The sequence below is a fragment of the Suncus etruscus genome, chromosome 11 (genome assembly GCF_024139225.1).
Source record: "Suncus etruscus isolate mSunEtr1 chromosome 11, mSunEtr1.pri.cur, whole genome shotgun sequence".
Taxonomy (NCBI): Eukaryota; Metazoa; Chordata; class Mammalia; order Eulipotyphla; family Soricidae; genus Suncus; species Suncus etruscus.
This window is the reverse complement of record NC_064858.1, coordinates 8,963,913-8,982,526: the sequence shown is the minus strand read 5'-3', so window position 1 is coordinate 8,982,526 and position 18,614 is coordinate 8,963,913. Positions and strand designations below refer to the sequence as shown.

The following is an 18,614-nucleotide window of genomic DNA, read 5'->3' as shown; positions in this document are numbered from 1 at the left end:
GGGGGCCCAGAGTCCAGACTGGCCCCTCCCTGCCCCCTGCCTTCCCAGGCTCTGTGTGTGTCTCAGGATCAGAGCTGGAGGGTTCTCAGAGAAAGGCTCTTTACCCAAGGGCACCTCACCACAGGGCTGGATTTGGGGGGAGGTGATCTCAGGAATGGTGCTCAGCGTTCATTTTTGTAGGTGATGCCTGATATCCCAATGTCCCCACAGGCCCGGATGAAGGTCTCTGGTCTTTCTGTTCCCTCTGGGGGATTCCTCTTGGATTCCATTGGGTCAGCCCTAGCTGGAGAAACTGGACAGTTTCACCAGAGCCTTAGCGACCTGGGGACAGTGTTCAGCACCCCTAGTTCATCACACTACTGATTCCTGACTCTGCCCAGAGTCGGGGTACAGGGCACGTAGGGCTTCCCCCTAGGAGAGTTGAGCCTTATATAAAACTCAGGGGACCCTGCCTAGCATGTCAGGGCTCAGAGTCTCTGGCCAGGGGGGCAGCTTTGTCTGTCCTTGGTTGACACCATGATGTTGGCTCAGTCTATGACCCTGGCTGGGTGCATGTGAGTAGGGGGTACCCTGTCCTGGTGGATGGTCAGGGAGCTTAGACCAGTGGCATCACTGCTGAACCAGTGAACAGCAGACCCTTGCCCCCCAAGATTCCAGGAGCCCCAGTCCCTGCATCGTCCACGCTCCATCACCCCCCATGCCCAGCAGCCCTGATCTGTGAACCGCACAATGCATCTAAGGGCCTCGGAACAGCAAGGTCCAGATTGGGGGGGGGGGGGTAAAAGCCACATGAGAATCTTTGGGGGTGCAGATGCCTTGTGAGTGCCTAGACTCTGAGACCTTGGAACCCCTCTGCCCCTGCTTAGTGAGAATTCTAGATGACTTTGGCTAGCAGAAATCGGCACTGAGAAGAGTCCACAACACCTCACATTCTGATCCCCCCACGATAGTGTGTCTGCGTATGAACCTGGGGGGAGGATACAGTGTGTGTGTGTGTGTGTGTGTGTGTGTGTGTGTGTGTGTGTGTGTGTGTGTAGTGCCATGGCCGCTTGGAAGATGCTGAGTCACCCCTTCTTCTCGCCTCCTTCTTGCCCAGCTAGCCTTCTTTGGCAGTCTGGGTGAGGGTCAGGGGACATAGCAGAGGTCTCTGGGACCCTCAGCCTGGTCCTGCTCAGCTCCACCACCACCCCCAGACTGCACCTGTGCTCTGCTTTATGTGCCAATGATCATCACTTCATAGCCCTAGGCCCCAAGTCCCCCCAGACAGGGCAAAATGCTCAGCTATGCAGGAAGCCAGGCCAAGCTTCCCCGCTGGTCCCCCTGCTGCTGGATCCCTGGTGCCTGCCCATGGGATCCTAAGTGCATGCTGGGTAGCCCCACACACCCTCATGCAGGAAACTGCTCCCAGTTGAGAACACTGTGTTTCTAATGCCTGGAGGGCACCTCCTACCCCAAGACACTATTTTTCATAGTGTGATGGGAGGAGAGACCAACTAGGTCTAGCTGCGCCCCCATGGGGCACCCCAGGTCTGGGCTCAGAGACATTAGCTGCCTGTGTTTATGGTGACAAGAAAGATCTGGAGGGGCCAGAGTGATAGTACAGTGGATAGGGCATTTGCCTTGCACACAGACAATCCTCGACATCCTATAATGTCCCTCGAGCCTGCCAGGAGTGCGTTCTAAAAAATTTGGAGCTATAGCACAGCAAAGAGGGCATTTACCTTGCATGCAGCTGACCAGGGTTCAATACTCGGCATCCCATAAGGGTGCCCCCTGAACCTGCCAGAAGAAATTTCTGAGCACAAAGCTGGGAGTAACCCCTGAGCACCGCAGGGTGTGGTCCAAAAAGCAAAAACAAAAAAATGATCTGGAAGAAAATTCTCCTGCAAGTCCACCGGCACCAGACCAGAGACAGTCCAAGGATCCAGAGCCTGCGGGGAGCAACATGGACTCTTCCCCCAGGCCACAGGACAGACTCAATCTCCACGAGGAACCCAGAAGAACCAGCAGAAGCCTTTGTGACTCAGACAGAAGCTGGAGAAGGTGTTCCTCCTTTCCAGATGCAAACTTGGCATTAGGTGGCTCCTCTGTTGGGGTCCTCTCCTGGCCCCCCAAGACACTCTCTGAAAGATCAGGCAGGAGTAGAGCAAAGCCTGAAGGAGTGAGGAGCGAAATCTCCCCCTTTGGAGAACCCGTGCGTCCCCGATCCATCACTCTGTCCTGAGATGAGTAGCCACTGCTCCAGAACAGGATTTGTGGTAGCCACAAGAATGGGATCCCGTGAGCAGTACCCCTGGGCCTGAGAGAGGAAGAGGAACTCACCCAGCGCATGGACCTTGATTTCTGTCGCCCCTGGATGTGCGCAGAGCGGCCCGAGATCCCACAGAAACTCCCAGGAGGAGAGAAACTCTCGTCTTAGTGGCCTGCAGAGCCACACAGATGGATGGACAAATGGATGGACGGATCTACCGTTGGTGGTTCAAGTACAGCCGTGTCTTCCACCAGCAGGCTCCATAGGAAATAGGGGCCCGCAGGGGCGCTAACAGGGGCCCTTGGTGTCTTGCAGACATTGATGAGTGCTTCTCAAATCCTTGCCGGAATGGAGCCACCTGCGTGGACGCGCCCGCCGCTTTTACATGCTTATGCCTTCCCAGCTACCGAGGGGACCGGTGCGAGACGGGTAGGCCGGTCGGCTTCAGCTAATGCTGCTCACTCAGCACAGCTTCTTCCTCCTCCTCCTCCTCCTCTTCCTTCCTCTCTCTCCCCTGCTAACCCAGGATCCAGGCCAGCCACACAGCCATCACCAAGGGCTGTCCCCTCTCCTCTGTGTATGTGTTGGAGAGCGGGAGAGGCCAGACTCCCCGGCACTTGGAATGTGGGGTTTCGGGGAAGTCTTTAAAGCATCTTCTGAGCTGGAGCCATAGCATGGTGGGGAGGACACTTGCCTTGCATGCGGCCAACCTGGGTTCGATCCTCGGCATCCCATAGGGTCCCCCAAGTCTGCCAGGAGTGATTCCTGAATGCCACTGGGTATGGCCCAAAATCCATAACTGAAGCATCTTCTCTAGGGCTTTCACTAGCACCTTAAAGGTGGATTGGGAAACTGCTCCAAGAACTGGAGATCACATGCATGGGGCCTAAGCTGGGTCCTCAGAGTACTGTGGAAGGGTATTATGTCTTGTCTTTCTGGAGGAAATGGGTGGGCAAGATGCCGACTCCGGAGAGGGCCAGGCCAGGGCTGCATGTTCAGAAAAAGTACCCATCTCTGGACCTGCTTCTTCTCTTCTGGGCTAGTGGACACCAGAGCCCTAGCACAAGTGGCATCAGAAGAGTGTCAGACCCATTGCATGTGCCGCTCTCCCTGTCTGTGCCTCCTCGTCGTCTGGCTTTCTCCCTCCTTGCCCTGCCAGGATGGCTGCTGGGGCTAACAGAGTCTGTTCTCAGTATGGGGGCCTGCCCACCCCTCTGCTTCTGCACTTGCACCAGCTCTGGGGTGCCGAGAGCCACAGCCAGATGAGGTTTAGGTCCTTGCTTCGCATGCTGCTGACCAGGTTCGTCCTGGCACCACATATGTGCCTCTGAGCGCCTGAACACAGCCAGGCATAGACAGACCCCAAGCACCAGTATGTGTGGGAAACCCCCCCCCCCAAAATAACATACATTCTGGAACCACCTGCCTGTTGAACCTTCCAGGAGACATCAGATACTCCTGAGGAGTCACCGTTGGGCTGGAGGAAATCTGGGTTGAGTGCTCTTCAGGAGGGTCACCCCTGAGCCCTCCTCTTCTCCCTCCTATATCCCTGTACCCTCAGACTCCAAGAAATGGGTGTCTGGAGGTCATGCTGCGAGGAGGGGTGCACAGGAAAGCTACAGGTGAATGCTGAAATTAGGCCATGGGGAGAGGGTCTAAGTGGGCCATGCTGGCACTGGGTAGGAAAGATGCCAGTTGACAGGGGAACGGCAGAGGGATAGAGAGACAGAGAATTGCTGGGTGCCCTCATTCCCTCCAGGGCTGCCCGTATTCCTGCCCAGAGCCCTGGCGATGTCCTCCAAGCCTCAGACAGCTGCTGCTTCCAACCTTCTAGAACCTTCTGGCTGTTTCCCCAAACTGCTCCCTGCATGGCCTGGTGCCCCTCTCCAGCCGTACAAGCGTTGCCCAGTCAGCAGACCCTGAGGGGACTGAGAAGTGACCCACAGCTGGGGCTGAATGGAAGAGCAACAGGGAGAGTGCTGGCCTTGCATGTGGCTGATCCGGGTTCCCTCCCTGGCATCTCCTGAGGTCCACCTGGAGTGGTTCCTAAGTGTAAAATCCTGAACACCACTGAGTGACACCCCCCCCCTCAAATAAGTGAACACATGGGGCAGCTCTGCCCACCTCTGTCTCCCTAGTAAAAGTGCAAGCAATAGGGCCTGTGGCCCTTGGGGCCCCCTTTCTCCCCCCCCCCCACTCCCTGGAAGCCTAGGTCTCCATGATCTCAGTCTAGGGGGCTCCTGGGTATAGGAAGTAGCAGGCTTGGAGTCTCAATCAGCACCATGCTGTGTGCTCTAATGAGAGGAGACCTTGCATGGACCCCCAATTCCTGGAAATTCCCATGTGGGGTTCCCAAAGGCAGAGTGAGGAGAGATGATTTCACACTCCTAGGTGACCCCAGAATCCCTTTCCTAAAGAGTATCTGTCACAAGCGTGGCCTTTCTCAACTGCCACCAGAGATGAAATCCAGGGCCGGGGTGGGGGGGGACTATGGTGGGCACCCCACCTATCAGGACCCCCACTTCCTGCAAGTCCCAAACCACAGATTTCTGCTCCCTGAAATTCCATACGATCCCAGGACCCTAAAACCACATGGTGCCTCCCTGCCCCCCCTTCTTGATCCCACCTCTCCCACTGTGCCTGACCTGGCCAGGCACCCCAGAACAGGCATTAGCCAACAAGCTGGGGTCGGGGGCTCGTGAGAAAGAACAGTGAGTGCCCGGTTCCGGGAGGCTTTGGCCCCATCACAGCCTCACTGTGTTGCAGATCAGGACCTGTGTGATGAGGGCTGGACCAAGTTCCAAGGTCATTGCTACCGCCATGTGCCCGAGCGTGCCACATGGGCAGATGCCGAGGGCCACTGCCGTGCCCTGGACGCGCATTTGAGCAGCATCGTCACCCCCGAGGAGCAGGAGTTCGTCAACAGTGAGTGGGGGGAGATGGAACAGGGAGTGCCCCAGAGCCCAACTGTCACTGTCACGCTCCACTCGCAGTCTGGACCCACCAACAGTCCGCATCCATGCCACAGCAGGGTGCAGAGTGCTGAGAAGCAGGTGCAGGTTCTGGGGAGACCCAACCTTAGCCCCACCCCACCCCCAGACTCAGATGCTGCTCCTCCACAGGCAACGCTCAGGACTACCAGTGGATCGGCCTGAATGATCGGACCATCGAAGGGGATTTCCGCTGGTCTGACGGGCACTCCTTGGTGAGCTCGGGGCTCGGGCTGCCCACTTTTCACGCTGGCACACTGCTGACCTGGGCTGAGATCTGAACCTGGGGGCCCATTGGGAATGCTGCCCCCTCATTCTGCAGCCTGGGGGGTGGCCTGTTCCTTGGGTGCCCGGAAACCACGGGGTTCCCCTTGGCAGCGCTCCCCTCACCCCTTGCACTCACCCCCCACAGCAATTCGAGAACTGGCGCCCCAACCAGCCTGACAATTTCTTTGCCACGGGCGAGGACTGCGTGGTTATGATCTGGCACGAGAAGGGCGAATGGAACGATGTGCCGTGCAACTACCACCTGCCATTCACCTGCAAAAAGGGCACAGGTGGGCATGACCTGGGCATGTAGTGGCTATGGGGGGACAGGGGACATGGGGAACTCGCAGTACAGGTGAGCAAGGGAGTCATGTGGCAAGACAAGTGAACAAGGGGGTTCATGGGGCAACACACGTGAGTTGAACCCAGGTGCAGGTTGTTCGATGCTGGAGAGGGCCCTAGAGGAGGCCCAGACCCTACTTGGGGGTGCCCTGACATGTCACCTGCACAGAGCTCCGTCTGTAGCCCCCCACCCCCCGGGCACTGCACCTGCTGTCCTGCCTCTGCCACGGTTGGACAGGTGTCACAGGTGTCCCCGTTCTTGTCCCCACAAAACATCCAGCACCTTCCACTGCTTGAGTCACCCCAAACCAAGCCAGCTGTCCCCCACTTTGTTCACTTGGGCTTCCTGCTGAGTGTTGAGGCCTTGAGCCCACCCTGGCCATCTGGGTGCCCTTGCTGAAAGCTCCTCCCCACAGTGGCCTGCGGACAGCCCCCCGCGGTGGAGCACGCCCGGCCTTTGGGACGCCCCAAAGCACGCTACGAGATCAACACAGTGGAGCGGTACCAGTGTGCCCCAGGCTTCGTACAGCGTCATGTGCCCACCATCCGCTGCCAGCCCAGCGGCCAGTGGGAGCAGCCACGGATCACCTGCACTGACCGTGAGCACCGGGTGTGAGGGGGGGACTGGGCAAAGTGGGGGGGTCAGTCCAGCCTTCTTCAGGGGCCTCACCAGTACCCCCATTTCCTCCCAGCTGCCCCCTACAAGCAGAGACGCCAGGAACGCAGCCCTCGGAGGACACTGCCAGGCCAGGCACACTGAACCAGGGCCGTCAGGGAATACGTCCCAGAGGGATCAAGCCAGGCCCACCTCGTGTATGCACCCCTTTCCCAGCGTCCTCCCACTGTTGCCAACACCGCAGCCCGCCCCCACCCCCATCACACACAAACACACACACACACACCGAAAGCCAAAGCAAAGTCAGTGACGTTTCCTGAGCCATGTGTGACTATTGACGCGGGGAGGCCAGAGGAAGTGGTCAGGGGGACCCGTGCCCCCCCCAAGAGCCCCTCGAGGAGAGCCCCGGGGAGGGGGACAGAAAGAAGAGCGGGAATACTCAGCCACCTGGGGTGGGCCCCACCACCACCACCAGGACCCCCTCTCCTGGCCCCTGCTTTACCAGGCAGGGCTAGGTGGGGAAACTCTTGCCCCTGGGGGGTCCCCCACTTTCTCCTCCCACCCCTCCGGGACCGTGCAGGCACCAGGGTTCCATGCACCTATTTATATTTTTGAAAATTGAAGATAATTATAAGAAAAATAAAGACCTTGAAATTCACCCGTTTCCTTTCTTGTTTTTTAAAATAGAAGTGGAGGAGGGGCAGGAGTCACAGCACAGCAGGAAGGGCGGGCATTGGCCTCAATGCCAAGTCAAGGTTCGGTCAATGCCAAGTCAAGGTTCGGTTCCCAGCAAACCATAGGATCCCATGAGCACCAGCAGGAGTGATCCCTGAGCACAGAGCTGAGTCAGCCCTGAGCACCACCAAAACTAATAAAAAATTGGAAACAAAGGAACCTATGGTAGGTAGGAAGTTGACTCCAGCCATGGGTCGTGCATGGATCAATGCCCCGCCAGGAGGTGCCCAGCCAGAGCCTCTGTCCAGATCATGGGGCGGGGAGCGGACGAGAGTAGTCAACAGTAGAGGCCCTGGCAAATCAATCTTTGCACCCTGTGGCTTGGTGCCTCTCTGAAAACTGCCCCAAGCACTGCAGGGTTCAGCCCAGCCCTAGACCCCAAGCAGAGGAGCCTGTGAGGCCACATGAGCATGTGGGAACATATAATCCCAGACGGGTCAGGTGGGGTGTCCTGAGAACACTAGAGCCTAGACCCAATGCCTGCTGGTTTGTGGGATGGGGGACCCCACCTCTCCCCTAGAAAGTCACTATCCCAAACTCTGCCTGCCCATTATCAGGCCCCATGGCCAGGTGGGCTGTAGGTGTACGGGCCCCCCCAAGTTCCAGAAAATTCCTCTATCCTCCAGTTCCCCAGTTAGGAAGTTCGTGCTAAGTGCCCATATTGCCACCTGCTGGCCAAGAAGAGAAGTGGTGGGATGTGAGGAGATTTGAAGGGGACAAGTTGCCCCCCAAATCCCTATGTTGGGGGCGCCCTGGGCCTCCTGGAGTTCTGACATGAAGGTTCATATTTCCACCTGGTTCTTCAGTCGGGCAAAGTCCAGAGCAGGGCAGAGACGATGAAAATTTCAGCAGAGTAGCTACCAAGTGGCCGGGGAGATGGGGGAGGGGGCTCCCCCTGGATTCCAGCGACTTTAACTGCACAGAAACTTCCAGAAGGAGACTAAAGGGACCCCAGAGTCTGCTCCTGCCACCTCAGCAGGGGAACCCAAGATGCTGGGGCTCCCCGCCAAGCAGCTTCCGCAGACCCAGCGCAAAGTGGACAGAGGAGTCGGCAGCAATGGGGGTGACATAAATATACTTGTTCTAGGGCCCTGGGGAGACCCAGCTCAGGTCCCCACCAACCCCCAATAGTGTCTCTTCAGCTTTGGGGTCAGGACCAAGGAGGAGAAAGTGGGGAAGAGGAGAAGGGCAGCAGGAATGACCACTGTCTCCAGCCTGGGTGAGAGGAAAGTCAAAGTTCTGCTGTGAAAGGTTTGGGGGTATCTACGTGTGTGTGTGAGATGGGCACCCCATCACTTGCTACTCTGGACAGCCCAACTGACAGTGGGTGGGTCCTGGGCATATGGAGGGTGGGGGTAGGAGGGCCAGAGCGGCTATGCTCAGGAGTGCAAGGGAAGCGGAGGGTGGGCACCTGTCCCCCCAGTTCCAGCCTGGGCACCCTTCGGCTCGGGCAGCCCTAACAGCCCAGCAGCTCCACACGTAGGGTGATGCGATTGTGCCAGGCCACGGGCAGGATCCGCACAAAGCGGGCCTGGAAAGGATCCTCAAACATGTTCTTCTTGTGCGAGTCATTGTCCAGATTGCCAGGGAAGATCTGTGAGTGAAGGGCGGTGAAGAGTGGTGAGACGTGGTGAGGGGGCCCCACAGATGTGCCCCTTGACCCCCACACCCCCACACCCCACCACTCACCTTGCTCTCGGAGGTACCTGTGTCATGATATTCGGTCCAGTTCATGCCATTGTCACTGTAGGCCACCTTGTAGGCAGCGACATACTGCACATGGCCAAAGTCCCGGGCACCCTGAGTGATGATGCCCGTCACCCGCTTCTGGGCACCCAAGTCGATCTGTGGGGAGAAGGGGCTCTGCTGAGAATGGCTGGGCCCTGAGGGTGTGTCCCCCAAACCAAACCACAAAGCAGGACTTCTCAGTAGCTGCGTCTGGGAGCAGCAGGTGTGATGTGCCAGAACCCATCCACCCACCTCCCACCCACCCCTAGCCTGGGACAGGACATACCTGCAACCACTCAGAGGCCGAGTTGCTCTGGGCCGTCCAGGCGTTGAACTTGCCCTGCCTGTCCAGGCGGCCGTAGAAGGGGAACCAGCTGAAGGCGCTCAGGCCCCAGGTGCGGAACACACTGGATGCGGTAATCTGCTTATCCGGGATACGGTTATCCCCCAAGCCCAGCGGATCCGCGCACCCTGCCAACAAGGGGGAGCCCCACATCTCAGGATCCACAGTGGCTCTGGCTTGGGAGCACCAGGCCTCAAAGAGGGGCTGAGCCACTTTGGCCCCAGTGGGACAGGAGGCCCTAAGATCTGCTCCGACAGCAAAAGCAGCCCCTCTTGTCTTTTTGTTTTTGGGCCACGCCCGGTGACACTCAGAGGTTACTCCAGGCTATGCACTCAGAAATCATCCCTGGCTTGGGAGACTATATGGGACGCCGGGGATCGAACCAGGTCCGTCCTGGGTCAGCCGGGTGCAAGGCAAAAGCCCTACTGCTGTGCTATCACTCCGGCCCCCAGCTCCTTGTCTTAAAGCCCGGGGCTTGCCTTTCACAGAGCCTACAGATCTTGGTACACCCCCAATGTATCCCTCCTCAGCATGCCCCTTCTCCCACCATACAGCCCAGGCCCTGACCTACCACTTCCTAACTTCTTCCAGGCCTGTCCTACTCCATGAAGCCCTCCCTGACTGCCTCAGCAGGAAGGATACAGCAAGATCTGACTGAGGTTGGCTATGTGCAAGACTAGAGCCTTCCCTACTGTGCCATCACTCCAGTCCCTAGACTTTCTTATCGATTTAGGGGGGGTTGGGGTTCTTTTTTGATTTTAGAGCCACACACGGGTTACTCCTGGCTATGCACTCAGAAATTGCTCCTGGCTTGGGAGCAGAGGGGGGGACCATATAGGACACTGGGGATTGAAGTGATGTCCGTCCTTCGAGGTTAGGGCATTCAAGACAGACACCTGCCCTACCACCTGTGCCTCTGCTCTGGCCTTTTGTTGATGTTTTGTTTAGTTTTGGGACCACACCCAGGGATGCTCAGAATTTACTCCTGGCTCTACTCTCAAGGATCACTCCTCTGACATCTTCGATGACGAGGATTAAACTCAGGTCAGCTGTGTGCAAGGCAAATGCCCTCCTCACTGCTCCAGCCCCCAAACAGTCTTTTTTTAATAGTTTTGTTTTCCTTCTCCATCCACATCCGCCCCTTAGGAGGCAGCGTCGGCAGCAGCCCTTGGGCTGGGCCGAGGCGGGGTGCTGGCCTCCAGATCTAGGTGCTTACCACTGAGCTCACAGCCCAGGAGTTCAAAACGCAAGGTACAGCCACGGTGGCAGATGATGGGCACCAGCCGCAGGTACTGTGCCTCCAGTGGAGTCTGGAACATGTTCACCTTCAAGCCGTTATTGTCTACATTGCCCACGAATATCTAGGAAGGAGAGGGCAGGTGGTACATGGGTCAGCCCTTAACACACAAACCCCCCACACACACACCTTTTGCTTGGGTTTACACACACACACACACACACAGGGCAGGTGGTACATGGGTCAGCCCTTAACACACACACCCCACACACACAAACCTTTTGCTTGGGTTTACACACACACACACACACACACACACACACACAGGGTAGGTGGTACATGGGTCAGCCCTTAACACCCCCCCACACACACACACCCTTTGTTTTGATGGGGTTTGGGGTCCTACCCACCAGCACTCAGGGGTTACTCCTGGTTCTGCACTCAGGAATCACTCCTGGCTGGCGGCTCAGGAGACCCCATGGAATGCTGGAAATTGAACCTGGGTCTGCCATGTGCAAGGCCAATGCTGTGCTATTGCTCCAGCTCCCAGTGAATCTCTTCTGAGCTTCACTGTTCCCATCCCCAAAATGGGGTGATCAATGCCCGCAGAATGTACGCGTTGTGTTCCAGGCTGACATCCCGGCCGGCCCATCACTCCCCACCTCACTGGGCTCTGCCACCAGCACTCCCTGGGGTTCCTCCCTTCCCTCACCTTGTCTGTCTGCCCGTTGGCGCCTTTAATGAACTCGAACTTGCGACCGTCCAGGCTGTAGGCCATCTTGAAGGACTTGAGGTACTCGGCAGTGCCTGTGCGGCTGGCCCCCTGCGTCACCACGCCTGTCACCCGTAATTTCCGCAGCAGATTTACCTGGTCAGAGCCAGGGTGGGAGAGGGAAACACCCTGAATTCCTGGTCCTCTGCACTTCTCTGCTCCCCAAAACCGAGACTGCAGAGGGGCTGATTGTTCTGGCACAGGGAGGGCTAGTCTAGTCTGCAACAGTGGTTCCCCCCTTCACCCCTCACTCCAAGGCATCTTACCTGGATCCAGGGATTCCGGTCATAGTTGCTAGCAGTCCAGGCATTGACAATGCCAGTGCGGTGTAGCCTGGCCAACTCGGGCGCCCAGCGCTGCAGGCCCAGGAACCCCATGTGTACAGACGAGGCAGAGATCTGGGCATCCATAATGGAGCCAGACTCCATGCCCAGGGGCATGGCACACACTGAGAGGCAGAGAGGAGGGCACCATTAGGGAAGCTGGGGGGGGGGGCAGGACTCACATCCCAGTGTGGCCCGTGACCCCCCAAGAAGAGCCGACTGTGGAGGCCTAGGAGAGGACCCTGAAAAAAGGTGTGGGGGACAGGGGCAAAACCAGTATCTTCCCCAGTATCCCCAACAACAAATGCCCCAGCCTGGCCCAGGGCTAAGCTCCCTGAGACAGTGATTATAAGGGGCCAAGAGACCCTCTGACCACAGTGGACAACTAGGCATAGAAAGAGGAATTTTCTGGTGTTTTTTTGTTTTGTTTTGTTTTGTTTGTTTGTTTGCTTTTGGCCAACACCTGTCCATGTTCTGTGCTTGCTCCTGGCTCTGCGCTTAGGAATTACTTAGTCCTGGTCAGCTCTGGGGACCATCTGGGATGGGGCTGTCGAACCCAGATTAGCTGCATGCAAGGCAAGTGTCTTCCCTGCTGTACTATGGCTCCAGCCCTAGCTTGAATTTACTGGAAAGCCGCTGGAAAGGTTGGAAGCGGAGCTATGTCCCACTTCCTCCCCCATCCCTGGCCCTTTCCTGCTCACTTCCTGCTCCTAAGTATGCCACAGGGGGTGAGGGGGAAGACACCGTCCTAGGCCCTCTCAGCTTCCCTAGGACTCCAGAGAAAGGGACCATGGCTGCCCCCACCGGGCCACACCCTGGGAACCTGGAGTAGTGGATACCCGGCATGCCATCTCTGGCCAAGCATGACAGAACCTGGCCCACCTGGCCCAGGGGGGGGCCAGAACAATAGTACAGAGGGGAGGGCTCTTGCCTTGTGCTCGAGTAACCACAGTTGTACTTGTGGTTTGGATTCGTTTTCCGGCATCCAGAGTGGTCTTTCCAGGACGGAAACCAGGGATTCCTGAGTGCAGAGTCAGGAATGAGCCCTGAGTGTCATCAGGTGTGGCCACCAAACCCAAACAAACAAACAAAAACAAAAAGAAACTAATCCAGAGAACCTCTGGGCTTTCAGGATCTGGAGGGGATGCCATGACCCCACCTGTCTCTTCCTTCTGCCCCAGAACAGAAGGACCTGGGAGAGGTGTGGGTGATTCCAACCCAGACACACCTATGGTTATGGGGCACCCAGCACATAATTATGGGCCCCCTTGGCCCCCCCCAAAGGATCTGCCTGCCAGAAACCCAATCCCCCAACTCTGTACCCTCACATTCCTCAGTCCCCACCCTGGGGCCCACAGAAGGAATCTGCCTAATCCCCTCCTCCTTCCTAGAGGTCAGGGGAAACTGCAAAAATGGTGGGCCCCCATGTCACCCACCCCAGCAGGAGAGGAGAATGGGGGCTCCTTGGGAGGGTCAGCAGCTGAGCCAGGAGGCTAGGCACTTTGGAGACCCGGCCAGTCACAAGGACTGTCTTTTGAGCAGCCCAGACCGAACCTCTTCCCGTGGTTCCCAAGTTGTGACATCACAGGCCAAACTCAGAATGTCAGGCCTTTCAGCCCAAGTAATTTACCGTATGGGATCCAAAAAAAAAAAAATGAAGGGAAAAACACCCCAAATCTTTCTATTTTTGTCACACCCGACAATGCTCAGGGTTTATTTATGTCTCTGCAGAGATCACTCAGGACTTGGGAGACCATATAGGATGCCAGAAATCAAACCTAAGTCAGCTCGCTTGCAAGGCAAGTGCTCTCTCACCGCTGTGCTATCACTTTGGCTCAAATAGGTTCCCACTCAGGGCAGGAACAATGATACAGTGGGGAGGGACCCAGCAACCCAGAGGGTCCCCTAAGCATCACCAGGAGTGATTCCTGAGCACAGAGTTAGGAGTAAGCCCTGAGCACTGGCAGGTGTGGCTAGCAGGTGTGGCCCCAAAACACAAACAGCAACCCCCATATTTAACCCTACAATGCTGAGCCTGGTTTCGGGGGACAGACTCGTGAATATGAGGTCCCCACCCCTGAAATTCTACAGTCTCAGGGGGGCAAGAACAGGAAGAAGTCTGAGGGGGCAGGGGCTCCTGGGAAGGACAGCCTCCCTCCAACCCTGAGGTTGAGCCCCACTCACTGGCCTCGCAGTGGGTGCCAACGAAGCCTTGGGGGCAGGAGCAGTAGTAGGCCTGGAAGTTGTCCCCTCGGGGACGACCTTCCACCAAGTGGCACTCGCCATTGTTGGAACAGGGGTTCAGGTAACACGGGCCTGTGGAAGATAAAAATATCAGTGAGTGCTGGGGTCAGAGGCAGTTTAGGGGCCTCATCAACCCCAGGAACCCCTGCAAGCCTAGACACCCCTCCTGAACCATCTGCCTCCCAGCCCCACCTTCCCCCCACATCGGCTGGAGGGGCTCCGGGATGGGGTGGGGAGGCTGGTCAGGGGTCCCAGAATCAACTTTTTGAACCCTAAATGGCAGAGCTGAGAGTAGGCGTGGCTAGGGCCTGGGAGGAGGGGCCCAAAGTGTGAGTCTGAAGTTGGGGTGTGGCCATTGTGTAGGAGGTGGAGCCCAATGTATGGGGCATGGCCTAATAATGGGGTGTGGCTGAGATCAGGACGGGGCTACCTTTATCCTTCTGTTCGCAATTGAAGCCTGTGAAGCCCTTGGGGCAGAGGCAGTAGTAAGGGGGCTTCCACTGTCTCAGCAGGCATGTGCCACCATTCTGGCACCTGCTGTCGTGGCAAATGTCACCTGCAAGGTGACGGATAAGCTCAAGATGTGGGACAGGGGCTGAGGGTACGATTCCCAAGGCCTAGTATTCCCCCCAAGCAGACAGGAGGCCTGAGGGTTCCACAAAGCACTGGTGAAGTGCTTGAGGGAGGCTGAGCCCCATCCTGTGCCCCAAGCTGTTGGGCCCCTCAAACCCAGAGGTGGAAAACGGTGACCTTGAGAATTGGAAGGAAAACATCTCCGGTTCTGGGAGGGAGCAGAAAGGAAGATCAGCCACTGGACACTGGATTGGGGGGGGGAGGTGTCTAGCCTAGTGGAGCCTGCCCCAGACCCCCACACCCAAAGCTGAGAAAATTCCCTCCACTCAGCCAGGCCCCATGGCAGGGTGCTGGTGTGCTGGGTTTCCCAGAAACCCCAAAGACAGGGAGAGCTGCCTTGAATCCTGGGAGCAAAGTACCTGCCTCACCATGCTCCCATCCCTCTTTCCCCTCCATCCCTCCTCCCCTTCATACTTCCCTCCTCCTCCTCCTCCCTTTCATCCCCCGCCTTAAGGCGGATCCCAGGTTGTTATTAGTCATTTGGTTTTAAATAGCAGGTTAAATCCAGCCAGGCTGCAGGCTGGTGTGCACTCCAGCTCCTCCTCCGGACAGGACAAACTCTCCTAAACTCTCCGTTCCCCCATACACCCCCACACCCCTTTAGTCAGAAGAAAGAAGCCACAGGGCAAGGGGAAAAAAAAAGAAGTGAAAGTTCCTCCCCCACTTTCCTTCTGGCTCAGGACTCACCTGTGGCTCAGAGGGGGTTCCCCCTTCCCTCCTCCAAACCCCCATCTCTGGGGAATCCCAGCACCCGAGTCTGGAATACCTCTCCAGAGCTAATTATTTTTCCAGAGCTAATTTTTGCCCAGGTTTGATGGGTGGGGGGAACTGGTTACAGGGATAGAGAGCAAAGAGCAGACTTCAAAGGCCACTGGGTCACTGGGGAGCCTGAAGAAGGGGCAGGCCCAGGCCTGGCGTTTTAGGCTGATCACAGGGCCAGCTCCCCAGATCCTCTTGCTGCGAGAAGAGTTTGTTGGGGTTTTGTTTTTGTTTTTGTTTTGGAGCTACACCCGGCAGTACTGGGGGGTGGGGTGGGGAGGGTTATTCCTGATTCTGTGCTCTGGGATCATTCCCCACAATGATCAGGGGACCCTCAGGGGATGCCAGGCATGAAAAGCGGGTCGGCCACGTGCACCCAAGGCAAAAGCGCTTTCTGCAGAGCCCCATGAGAAGTTTTATTTTTCAGGGGGGGTGTATGGGGAAAGCGCTGCAGAAGCCTGATCGCCCCCCACCCCACATCCTGTGGACCCTAGTGGGGCCTTCCTAGGCCCACGTGCAAAGACGGGGTGGTAAGTGCAGGGAGAGGCAGGTTCGAGGCCCAGCCCAGGAAGAAGGGTGATGGTGGCCCTTTTCCAAATCCTCCCCTGACGCCACCTCCAACCAGGCAGGACCCCCCCCCCCAAATTGCCTCCCCCAAAACAGCACCCAACTCCTCCGGGCAAAACTGCAAAAAGGGCGGTTGGGCCTTGGGGCTGGAGACTCCCCCACATCCTTCCTTCCGTCTGGGGGGGGGGGCCTCGCCGCTGCTGTCCCGGAGAGGCCGGACGTTGAAGGCGTCCTTTGTTCGGGCTGCCAACAGCGGGAGCCCCGATGATCGGTCCCCGGGCAGCCCCCCGGATTCCCCTGGGACCCCAAGTTTTAGGCTGAACTTCTGATTCCAGGACTCACTCAAGGACTCCTCTGCCCGGAGGCTGGGAATGCAGAGCAGCAACGCGCCGCACAGCGCGACCAACGCGGAGGCGCCCGGCATGCTGCGATCTGGACCGGGCGCGGACAGGCACGGGGCGCGGGGCCGGAGATCGCGGGGTTCCTCCCTGCAGCGCCTGGACGGGAATAAATCAGGAGGCGCGGCCACGCCCCCACGCCGCTAGGCCACGCCCCTTAGAGCGAAGCCACGCCCCGTGGCTCCGTCATTGGTCGCAAGGCCACGCCCCCGGGAAGGGAGGGAGACCACGCCCCAGTGAACAGCCAATCGGAGTGTGAAGACACGCCCATCTAGCTTGAGGCCACGCCCTCGAGCAGCAACAGTCCTGCGCGGGTTGGGTGGCCACGCCCCTCCCTGGTGAAACGCCACGCCCAGTTCCCGAAGGAGGTCACGCCCCTTCTGGGCGGGGCCTGCTGGCAGGCTAGAGGGCCCACCCCGAGAGCTAGCTAAGCTAGCAAAGTCGACCTCGTCCTCCCTAGAAGTTTTTTTCTCGTTGTTGCTTGAGTTTTATAGAAAGATAGTCCGCTTGATTCCTATAAGGAGCAATGCAAAGTGAGAAGGCCAAAAAAAAAGTATATATGAGGCAGTTAGCAGGCAGCGGATTCAAGCCCAGGCATGCAAGGCTGGGTGGAGCATGAATTGCTCCATGCTTGCCAGAAGTGGTCAAGGCACAGAGCTGTGTCCTGGGAACAGGCCCCAGTGTTAGGGTGCTCCACGCTGCAGGGATGCATAGGATTTCCAGAGACAAAGCAAGCAAAGGAGGGTGTTTTCTGCTTAAGGGTCAGGTAAGACTTCAGATCTGCAAGCTAGAGCAAGTGTTTACCACCTACCCACCCACCCCCCAACCCCCATAGCTAAAAGGAGGGACCTTACATAGTCTGAGGAAATAAGCCTGGAGCTGCTACTGACGAAACCCTGACAGCCAGGGCAAGGGCAGATAGACAGCTCCCCGGTCAGAGCTGTTTTCCACTAACTTCTTTTTTATTTTAATTGTTTTATTGTGTTTTATTATTGCCTATTAAATAATTTAATTACCTGTATAAGTAATTTTAAGAATGATATTTCAGAGTTAGCAAAATAAATAAATAAATAAAGTCTCTTTCCTAGTGACTTCACTGAGATCCAGCCCAAAGTCAGTTTTGGCTATCCCAAGAAGATAAACAGATGTCATCCGCACTCCTTCTCAGGGTGGACAAACTAGAAGTGAAAGGGAGATTTGGCGTCCTTACAGGAAACCCACATCTAAAACCCTTACTAGGAAAGATGGTCTCCTGGGGGCCAGAGGCCCAGTACAGCAAGGAGAGCATTTGCCTTGCACAAGGCCAACCCAGATTTGATTCCCAGCATCCCATAGCCTCCCACCCCCAGTACTGCCACGAGTAATTCCTGAGTAATTCCTGAGTAATTCCTGAAGCCTCTGGGTGTGGTTGCAAAACAAAAATGCACACGCGCACACACACAAACACACACCACTCTTGAGTGTAGCCTAAATGCAAAAACAACAAAAAAGACACTCTTGGGCATCAGTCACAAGGATAAGATGACTGCAGAACCACCAGGCGATGCTGTAGTGGAAGTTTCTAGAAAGGAAAATAGTGAAAGCTAGAGAGAGTGTAGTGGGTAGGGCCTGTGCCTTGCACCTCCTGGAGGAGGAGCCAAGCATGGAAAAATATCTGAACTACAAAGGGAAGGATCCTTGGAGGTGAGGGAAGGCACCAGTGTGGGTTTCTTTTCTTCACTTTCTGATTTTATTTTCCCCTCTTGGGGGCTTCCCTCAGCCTCATTTGGAGCCAATGGGCCTTATTCTAGAGGTGAATTGGAGGGACCCCGTCGTGGATGCCAGGCATGTGCTCTGTCTTCCTGGGGCCATGTTTAGGCCTCTACATGTGCCTGGTCAGGTCCAACGCACCCCATTACATCCATCACTCTCCCCTTCCCAGCTGCTCGGCCACAGCATCTGTGAGCAAATGGCCTGTCCTGGGGCTTCAAACAAGTCCCTTTTGTCCTGATGTCAGAGGCCAGAGTCTGAGGTCTGGGAATAAATATGCTTTCAGCTGCCATAAGTAAATGTGTTTGCTCACATATTCTGAGGGAGCCAGCCCAATGCTGAGGTTTTCGTTTTTATGTGATTTTTCCAACCGTCCTCACCCCCCACCCTTATTTCCGCCTCTCAAAATATCCACTGAGCTGATCAGAAGTTGGCCCAACATTCCAAAACTCAGTGGCCCAGTGGATTTCTGGCCCCTGCTTTCCCGTCTCACCTGGCTGGTGACTCAGGCCACGCCACGTGGCACTCACATCAGTTCATTCATGGCTCATGCTCGGTTGGGCTCCTTCCCAGATTTTAGGGCAGCATGAAGGAGGGATTCCTCACCCGTGAACTCACATCTGCTGTGACATGCACGGAGCCTGAGCCCAGGCCGGCTTG

The 18,614-nt window shown here is 56.8% G+C and overlaps 2 protein-coding genes across 2 annotated transcripts in view; one reads left to right on the top strand and one right to left on the bottom strand.

The window, feature by feature from the left end:
* ACAN (aggrecan) overlaps positions 1-6,736 on the top strand; it is a 33,228-nt gene extending 26,492 nt beyond the window's left edge. Inside the window, exons 16-21 of the mRNA XM_049783244.1 lie at positions 2,567-2,680; positions 5,018-5,176; positions 5,374-5,456; positions 5,654-5,798; positions 6,267-6,449; positions 6,543-6,736. Of these exons, the coding sequence (XP_049639201.1) occupies positions 2,567-2,680; positions 5,018-5,176; positions 5,374-5,456; positions 5,654-5,798; positions 6,267-6,449; positions 6,543-6,610 (752 nt within the window). The 3' untranslated portion in view covers positions 6,611-6,736. The remainder of the gene's footprint in view (positions 1-2,566; positions 2,681-5,017; positions 5,177-5,373; positions 5,457-5,653; positions 5,799-6,266; positions 6,450-6,542) is intronic.
* A 1,521-nt stretch (positions 6,737-8,257) lies between these two features.
* Positions 8,258-16,235, bottom strand: MFGE8 (milk fat globule EGF and factor V/VIII domain containing). The gene is made up of 8 exons (XM_049783263.1): positions 16,150-16,235; positions 13,789-13,920; positions 11,548-11,729; positions 11,222-11,377; positions 10,489-10,633; positions 9,216-9,400; positions 8,891-9,046; positions 8,258-8,795 (listed from the first exon to the last, which is right to left on the bottom strand). The coding sequence occupies exons 1-8, from the start codon at positions 16,229-16,231 to the stop codon at positions 8,658-8,660; spliced, it is 1,176 nt and encodes a 391-aa protein (XP_049639220.1). The 5' UTR covers positions 16,232-16,235; the 3' UTR covers positions 8,258-8,657.
* Positions 16,236-18,614: the final 2,379 nt, after the last annotated feature.